The sequence below is a fragment of the Salmo salar genome, chromosome 11 (genome assembly GCF_965601325.2).
Source record: "Salmo salar chromosome 11, fSalSal1, whole genome shotgun sequence".
In the NCBI taxonomy this organism is placed as follows: domain Eukaryota; kingdom Metazoa; phylum Chordata; class Actinopteri; order Salmoniformes; family Salmonidae; genus Salmo; species Salmo salar.
In genome coordinates, this window is record NC_138301.1 from 124,391,212 (window position 1) to 124,400,512 (window position 9,301).

Sequence of the window (9,301 nt, forward strand, 5' to 3'; positions counted from 1 at the left end):
AGACATGTCTGATTTCAAGTGGAAACTTCTGCAATATAAGACTCCAGTGAAGGAGTCAGCGATTCGTAGAGCTCGTCTTTCGCAGGAAAACGAGATGGGTTATGATCGGTATAGACCAGCAGAGGAGTAGAGACGGATTCATAAACCTCGAAGTGCTGAAGAGCCAGTACCAAAGCGAGTGTCTCCGTCTCGATAGTTGAGTGGTATTTTTTGATATGAAGCCAATCTTTTTGAAAAGTACCCCACTGGGTGTTCAACTTTGTTATCGTCTTTCTGTAGGACCACAGCAGCAGCTCCGACATCTCTGGCATCGGTGTACAACGCAAATGAATGACGGAAATCCAGAGCAGCTAGCACCGGGTGGAGAGACCAAAAGCCTCCTGACAGACGGGGCTCCAACGGGGAAAAAAAACTTTCGGATTGGTCAAATCTGTGGCGCAACAACCTGGGCAAAGTTCTTGCAAAAAGCCTGCTAGTAGCCAGCCATTCCCAAGAATTGGCGCAGTTTCTGGTGAGAAGCTTGCGCTGGAAAATTATTGAGGACCGGTCAGCCTTTTCCCTTTGCCCCACCAACTTCCCGAGATAATTCACTGTTGCTCGGGCAATTTCGCTCTTTGACAGGTTAACTGCGAAATGCCTGAACAGACTCCCAATATCCTGAAGGTGTTGGGTCCAGGTCGTGCTAAATACAACCACATAAATATGCCTCAGCATTTTCTAGGCCACGTAGCACGATGTGCATGAGCCTTGGAAACATGGCTCCGGCATTTCCGGAGTTCGAACACGAGACGAAGGAAAACACACCATCAGGAGTGACAAAAGCAGACAACTCTTTGGCGCGCTCAGTTAGAGGGACCTGCCAATATCCCTTCAGCAGATCAAACTTGCCAATGTACTTAGTAGCGCCAACCCTGTTATCGTTTTTGCTAAACGTTTTGGTTTGCTACCTGTGTGAGTTTTTTTGTTTGCCTCTTAGTGGGTGCTCACGGTGGGTGTCTTAAGTCCCAGTTGTTGTTGTTGCTATGGAACTTTCAGTGGACACCCCCCATGAATGCCTTTGAACCTCTCCTAAAAACCCTGCCTGTTTTGGTTGTTGTCATTGAATCTGTTAGTTCCACCTTCTGTTTTGAGTGACATTTTTTTGTTGTTGCTTTCTTGCTGGGGAACAATATGAAGGTTTCGCTTAAAGGTTTTTTTTTCGCCTGGTGTAAGACAGCTGATGTGTTGTGCACTGAAGTCCACAAGTGAAGGTGACAGGATGAGAGCACGTATGCAAGAAGGCATTATCCAACGCTCAAAGGAATCAGGCGTGGCTGCTATGGAAGTGAACTGTATTCGCGTGTCACCAGGGGTGTATTCATTCTGCCGATTAGGTTGAAAAAGTTTGAAAACATTCCCGACTTTGTCTAATAGACTCGTTTGCAACTGTTCGATTACACCCTAGATCAGCGAGACGCAGGTATGAGTGTTCAAGGAGGTATTGAAGGTATCAATGTCCGTCACCCTTGATTACTCACTTCTCTCGACCTGTGTGCACCTACATTATAAACTTTAAATCATAGGCTAGGTTGTAGCAACCTCATGATGGGTTCAGGGAAACAGAGTATCATGTAATAGCCTAAACCTATTACATTGAGCTGGGTGAATTGAACATGACAGTCATCCAATATGCTGCAGTTGAAATAAGGTCGCGCTTAAAAACATTTTTTTTTAATTTATCTTCCCTCATCTTAAAACAGGACCGACGGCAACTGCTCCCAACAGAGTCGTTTTCACACCAAAGGCTCTGCATCTGTTGCAGGTCAATAATATATTAACGTTACTATTAGAATGAAAGGCTAACAATGTTTCTCTATCCAATAGAATAACTCCTCTGTGCTTGGATTGAAATCTCTTATGCTAGTTAGCGAACTCATTTTAGATGTGAGTAGCAACAGTTATACTACTAGTCATCTAAGAAAAGACACATTTACCCTGTCGTCCTTTCTCAAATGTAATTTTAGCGTCGTCGCTAATTCTTGTTCCATAAATGTATTTAGTTATTTGAACTAGAGATGTCGTTTCACTCGAACCGGAACACGTGTCATCACACTCCCTCCCCTGATTGGTCGAGTAGGAGGGCCTCTGGAACCTGCACAGACCAATACCAGAACGCAGTAATGTTCCTAGAATAAAGTACAATTGATGTTTGCAGTTACTATACGGAACAAAAATATGAAAGCAACATGTAAAGTGTTGGTCTCATATTTCATGAGCTGAAATAAAAGATCCCAGAAATGTTCCATTCGCACAGAAAGATTATTTCTCTCGATTTGTGTGCACAAATGTTTAAATCCCTGTTTGTGAGCATTTCTCCTTTGCCAAGATAATCCGTCCACCTGACAGGTGTTGCATATCAAGAAGCTGATTAAACAGCATGATTATTACACAGGTGCACCTTGTGCTGGGGACAATAAAATATTGTGCAGTTTTGTTACACAACACAATGGCACGAATGTCTCAAGTATTGAGGGAGCGTGCAATTGGCACGCTGACTGCAGGAATGTCCACCAGAGCAGTTGCCAAATAATTGAATGTTCATTTCTCTACCATAAGCCACCTCCAATGTCGTTTTAGAGAATTTGGCAGTACGTCCAACCGGCCTCACAACCGCAGACCACGTGTAACCACACCAGCCCAGGACCTCCACATCCGGCTTCTTCACCTGCGGGATCGTCTGAGACCAGCCACCCGGACAGTTGATGAAACTGAGGAGTATTTCTGTCTGTAATTAAGTCCTTTTGTGGGGAAAAACTCATTCTGATTGGCTGAGCCTGGCTCCCCATTGGGTGGACCTATGCCCTCCCAGGCCCAGTCATGTGAAATGTATTTATTTAAATTGTAACTCAGAAAACTCATTGAAATTGTTTCATTTATATTTTTGTTCAGTATATTTATCAACAAACATAAGACCGGCCTTAGATTTTTATTTTTTTATTGCCATAAACTTGTACAAAACATAAAACAAACGAAAAGAAATAAAACATCCTTCCCTAAATCAATGAACTCCCAATTAATCGTCCGAGTTCCTCTCATACGATAATCGACAGAGCGTAAGTAAAGCATCAATCGCAACATAAATAAAACGAATCTAAACCTTGTTGCTACAGTGCAAGACAGACAGACCTGTTGCTTCCAGATCAGACAAATAAATGACAAGTAAAAACGTTTCAACATCGCCATGGCGACGGCGTCTTCCCCCTGCCGCCAGTGGTTTCAGACTGCAGCAAAGCTTGGCGTCTCAGCATGTATCAGTATCTCAGACGGAGGTTAGAACCGGTTCAGGGAACAGAACTGAAAACTGAAAACTAACGACATTTTCCCGAGGAACGAATACAGAACCGGGAACGAAAAGGGATCTCTAGTGTCCCGGGAACAGAACCATTATTTTCAAATCTTGATAACCGGTTAATAAAAGTTATATATTTTTTTTATTCCCAAAATATTCCTAATGTGTAGTATATAATTCTGTAATTTGGTGAAGTTATAATGCTAGTAATCGCCTAAACACATTGGTGCTAATTGGGGGAATACATTTATTTAACTCTAAATGTTAAAGATATTGATTTCACAGTTTAAAAAAAGGAACGAAAAGGCACCATATATAAAACACCGGAACACCGGAACACCGGAACATAAAGAACACCGGAACACCGGAACATAAAGAACACCGGAACATAAAGAACACCGGAACACCGGAACATAAAGAACAGAGTTCTGCTCGGAACCGAACGATTGGAAAATAATTTTGGTTCCAACCACTGTTCAGAGGAGGAGTGTTACTCTAGGATCAGGCCCCCCCCCCGTCCATATAGTCAGAGGAGGAGTGTTGATCTAGGATCAGGTCCTCCCCCTGTCCATATAATCAGAGGAGGAGTGTTGATCTAGGATCAGGTCCCCCCCCTGTCCATATAATCAGAGGAGTGTTGATCTAGGATCAGGTCCCCCCGTCCATGTAATCAGAGGAGTGTTGATCTAGGATCAGGTCCCCCCCCTGTCCATATAATCAGAGGAGGAGTGTTGCTCTAGGATCAGGCCCCCCCCCCTGTCCATATAATCAGAGGAGGAGTGTTGATCTAGGATCAGGTCCCCCCCCTGTCCATATAATCAGAGGAGTGTTGATCTAGGATCAGGTCCCCCCGTCCATGTAATCAGAGGAGTGTTGATCTAGGATCAGGTCCCCCCCTGTCCATATAATCAGAGGAGGAGTGTTGCTCTAGGATCAGGCCCCCCTCCGTCCATATAATCAGAGGAGGAGTGTTGATCTAGGATCAGGTCCCCCCCCTGTCCATATAATCAGAGGAGTGTTGATCTAGGATCAGGTCCCCCCGTCCATGTAATCAGAGGAGTGTTGATCTAGGATCAGGTCCCCCCCCTGTCCATATAATCAGAGGAGTGTTGATCTAGGATCAGGTCCCCCCGTCCATGTAATCAGAGGAGTGTTGATCTAGGATCAGGTCCCCCCCCTGTCCATATAATCAGAGGAGTGTTGATCTAGGATCAGGTCCCCCCGTCCATGTAATCAGAGGAGTGTTGATCTAGGATCAGGTCCCCCTGTCCATATAATCAGAGGAGGAGTGTTGATCTAGGATCAGGTCCCCCCCCTGTCCATATAATCAGTGGAGGAGTGTTGATCTAGGATCAGCCCCCCCCCCCTGTCCATATAATCAGAGGAGGAGTGTTGATCTAGGATCAGGCCCCCCCCCCTGTCCATATAATCAGAGGAGGAGTGTTGATCTAGGATCAGGCCCCCCCCCTGTCCATATAATCAGAGGAGTGTTGATCTAGGATCAGGTCCCCCTGTCCATATAGTCAGAGGAGGAGTGTTGATCTAGGATCAGGCCCCCCCCCCTGTCCATATAATCAGAGGAGGAGTGTTGATCTAGGATCAGCCCCCCCCCCCTGTCCATATAATCAGAGGAGGAGTGTTGATCTAGGATCAGGCCCCCCTCCGTCCATATAATCAGAGGAGGAGTGTTGCTCTAGGATCAGGTCCCCCCCCCTGTCCATATAATCAGAGGAGGAGTGTTGATCTAGGATCAGGTCCCCCCCCTGTCCATATAATCAGAGGAGTGTTGATCTAGGATCAGGTCCCCCCGTCCATGTAATCAGAGGAGTGTTGATCTAGGATCAGGTCCCCCCCCTGTCCATATAATCAGAGGAGTGTTGATCTAGGATCAGGTCCCCCCGTCCATGTAATCAGAGGAGTGTTGATCTAGGATCAGGTCCCCCCCCTGTCCATATAATCAGAGGAGTGTTGATCTAGGATCAGGTCCCCCCGTCCATGTAATCAGAGGAGTGTTGATCTAGGATCAGGTCCCCCTGTCCATATAGTCAGAGGAGGAGTGTTGATCTAGGATCAGCCCCCCCCCCCTGTCCATATAATCAGAGGAGGAGTGTTGATCTAGGATCAGGCCCCCCTCCGTCCATATAATCAGAGGAGGAGTGTTGATCTAGGATCAGGCCCCCCCCTGTCCATATAATCAGAGGAGTGTTGATCTAGGATCAGGTCCCCCTGTCCATATAGTCAGAGGAGGAGTGTTGATCTAGGATCAGCCCCCCCCCCCTGTCCATATAATCAGAGGAGGAGTGTTGATCTAGGATCAGGCCCCCCTCCGTCCATATAATCAGAGGAGGAGTGTTGATCTAGGATCAGGTCCCCCCCCCCTGTCCATATAATCAGAGGAGGAGTGTTGATCTAGGATCAGGCCCCCCTCCGTCCATATAATCAGAGGAGGAGTGTTGATCTAGGATCAGGTCCCCCCGTCCATGTAATCAGAGGAGTGTTGATCTAGGATCAGGTCCCCCCCCTGTCCATATAATCAGAGGAGTGTTGATCTAGGATCAGGTCCCCCCGTCCATGTAATCAGAGGAGTGTTGATCTAGGATCAGGTCCCCCTGTCCATATAATCAGAGGAGGAGTGTTGATCTAGGATCAGGCCCCCCCCCGTCCATATAATCAGAGGAGGAGTGTTGATCTAGGATCAGGCCCCCCCCCTGTCCATATAATCAGAGGAGTGTTGATCTAGGATCAGGCCCCCCCCCCTGTCCATATAATCAGAGGAGTGTTGATCTAGGATCAGGCCCCCCCCCCTGTCCATATTATCAGAGGAGGAGTGTTGATCTAGGATCAGGTCCCCCCCCTGTCCATATAATCAGAGGAGGAGTGTTGATCTAGGATCAGGCCCCCCCCTGTCCATATAATCAGAGGAGGAGTGTTGATCTAGGATCAGGCCCCCCCCCTGTCCATATAATCAGAGGAGGAGTGTTGATCTAGGATCAGGTCCCCCTGTCCATATAATCAGAGGAGTGTTGATCTAGGATCAGGTCCCCCCCCTGTCCATATAATCAGAGGAGGAGTGTTGATCTAGGATCAGGCCCCCCCCTGTCCATATAATCAGAGGAGGAGTGTTGATCTAGGATCAGGCCCCCCCCCGTCCATATAATCAGAGGAGTGTTGATCTAGGATCAGGCCCCCCCCCTGTCCATATAATCAGAGGAGGAGTGTTGATCTAGGATCAGGTCCCCCCCCCGTCCATATAATCAGAGGAGGAGTGTTGATCTAGGATCAGGCCCCCCCCCTGTCCATATAATCAGAGGAGGAGTGTTGATCTAGGATCAGGCCCCCCCCCTGTCCATATAATCAGAGGAGGAGTGTTGATCTAGGATCAGGCCCCCCCCCTGTCCATATAATCTTATTCATTGTGTTCTGAAAGGGAAAAAATGATCCTAAATCAACACTCCTATTGTGAGAAGGTTGATCAATACGGCCCCATGTATTTCTAACGGTCTTAACATCATTTCTGAGCCCAGACAGTTTCCTTTAAACACTTTGTTGGATCAGTGAACCAACTGGGCCCGTTCATCGGTCCGATCTCTCCATCTCACTCCATCTCACTCCTTCTTGTCCTGTCTCGCCCTTCGCCTCTGGCGGGCCTCGGCGGCCATCTTGAGCAGTGAGAGCAGGATGGGGACACACATGGGCAGGAAGAGAGGGATGTAGATGGCGAACTTCTGATCGTCGGGGAAGTAGAGGAGGTGGAGGAGGGAGGGGTCGAAGAAGGCTCGTTCTGATTGGAGGATAGCTTCTTTACTGTACTGCAGGGCCAGGCCCAGGTTCCCCGCCTCCAGCTGACCCACAGCCAACTGGAGAGAGGCAACTGCCGCCGACACCTGACAGACAGGAACAACAGCCAATCACAACTTAAGAGACCATGACGATGGTGAGACAAGACTACTATTTCAACGACAGACAGACAGACAGACAGACAGACAGACAGACAGACAGACAGACAGACAGACAGACAGACAGACAGACAGACAGACAGACAGACAGACCTGTTCTGCAATGTTGTCGTTGATGACGATGTTTCCTATCTGGTCCAGCAGCTGGGCCAATGAGGTGATGGTTGTGGTTGCCGTTGCAACGTTCTCTACACTGCGACTCCACAGGAGGCGGTCCAACTCCCAGTCAGCCAATCCCGCTGGGCCACACGGGCCAACCAGGAAGCCAGGGGGAGGGGTTGACGACTGGACACCCAACATCAGCCTGATGGAGAGGGGGAGAGGGAGAGAGAGAGGGGGAGAGAGAGGGGAGAGAGAGGGAGGGAGAGAGAGGGGGGGGGAGAGAGGGAGAGAGAGAGAGGGGGAGAGCGGGAGAGGGGGGAGAGGGGTAGAGCGGGAGAGGGGGGAGAGAGAGGGAGAAGGGGGAGAGGAGGGGTAGAGAGGAGAGGGAGAGGGGGAGAGGAGAGGGGTAGAGGAGAGGGGAGAGGGGAGAGGGGGAGAGGGAGGAGAGGGGGGAGAGAGGGAGGGGAGAGAGGGGAGAGGGAGAGGGGGAGAGGGGGAGAGGGGGGAGAGGGGAGAGGGGAGAGGGGGTAGAGCGGGAGAGAGGGGAGAGGGGGAGAGAGGGAGGGAGGAGGGAGAGGGGGAGAGGGGGAGGGGGGAGAGGGGGGAGAGAGGGGGAGGGGGGAGAGAGGGAGAGGGGGAGAGGGGGAGAGGGAGAGGGGGTAGAGGGAGAGAGGAGAGGGGGAGAGAGAGGAGAGGGGAGAGAGGGAGAGGGAGAGAGGGGAGAGGGGGTAGAGGGGGTAGAGGGAGAGAGGAGAGGGGGAGAGAGAGGAGAGAGGAGAGAGAGGGAGAGGGAGAGAGGGAGAGGGGGTAGAGGGAGAGAGGAGAGGGGAGAGAGAAGGAGAGAAGGGAGAGAGAGGGAGAGGGGGAGAGAGGAGGGAGAGGGGTAGTTTGGCCAAACTGATAAGTGGACAATGAACACCATTTACATTTACATTTTAGTCATTTAGCAGGACGCTCTTATCCAGAGCGAGCTTACAGGAAGTGAGCTACAGGGAACACCACGCTCTACCAACTGAGCTACAGGGAACACCACGCTCTACCAACTGAGCTACAGGGAACACCATGCTCTACCAACTGAGCTACAGGGAACACCACGCTCTACCAACTGAGCTACAGGGAACACCACGCTCTACCAACTGAGCTACAGGGAACACCACGCTCTACCAACTGAGCTACAGGGAACACCATGCTCTACCAACTGAACTACAGGGAACACCACGCTCTACCAACTGAACTACAGGGAACACCACGCTCTACCAACTGAGCTACAGGGAACACCATGCTCTACCAACTGAGCTACAGGGAACACCGTGCTCTACCAACTGAACTACAGGGAACACCACGCTCTACCAACTGAACTACAGGGAACACCACGCTCTACCAACTGAGCTACGGGGAACACCATGCTCTACCAACTGAGCTACAGGGAACACCGTGCTCTACCAACTGAGCTACAGGGAACACCATGCTCTACCAACTGAGCTACAGGGAACACCATGCTCTACCAACTGAGCTACAGGGAACACCACGCTCTACCAACTGAGCTACAGGGAACACCATGCTCTACCAACTGAGCTACAGGGAACACCATGCTCTACCAACTGAGCTACAGGGAACACCACGCTCTACCAACTGAGCCACGGGGAACACCGCGCTCTACCAACTGAGCCACGGGGAACACCACGCTCTACCAACTGAGCCACAGGGAACACCACGCTCTACCAACTGAGCCACAGGGAACACCACGCTCTACCAACTGAGCTACAGGGAACACCACGCTCTACCAACTGAGCTACAGGGAACACCACGCTCTACCAACTGAGCTACAGGGAACACCACGCTCTACCAACTGAGCTACAGGGAACACCACGCTCTACCAACTGAGCTACAGGGAACACCACGCTCTACCAACTGA

General features: G+C 49.8%; 1 protein-coding gene across 1 annotated transcript in view; it reads right to left on the minus strand.

Annotated features, from left to right (window-relative positions):
• Nucleotides 1-2,957: 2,957 nt before the first annotated feature.
• Nucleotides 2,958-9,301, minus strand: part of pigs (phosphatidylinositol glycan anchor biosynthesis, class S) — a 26,844-nt gene continuing 20,500 nt past the window's right edge. The window contains exons 10-11 of the mRNA XM_045690280.2: nt 7,378-7,588; nt 2,958-7,212 (exon numbers count right to left, since the gene is read on the minus strand). Of these exons, the coding sequence (XP_045546236.1) occupies nt 6,934-7,212; nt 7,378-7,588 (490 nt within the window). The 3' untranslated portion in view covers nt 2,958-6,933. The remainder of the gene's footprint in view (nt 7,213-7,377; nt 7,589-9,301) is intronic.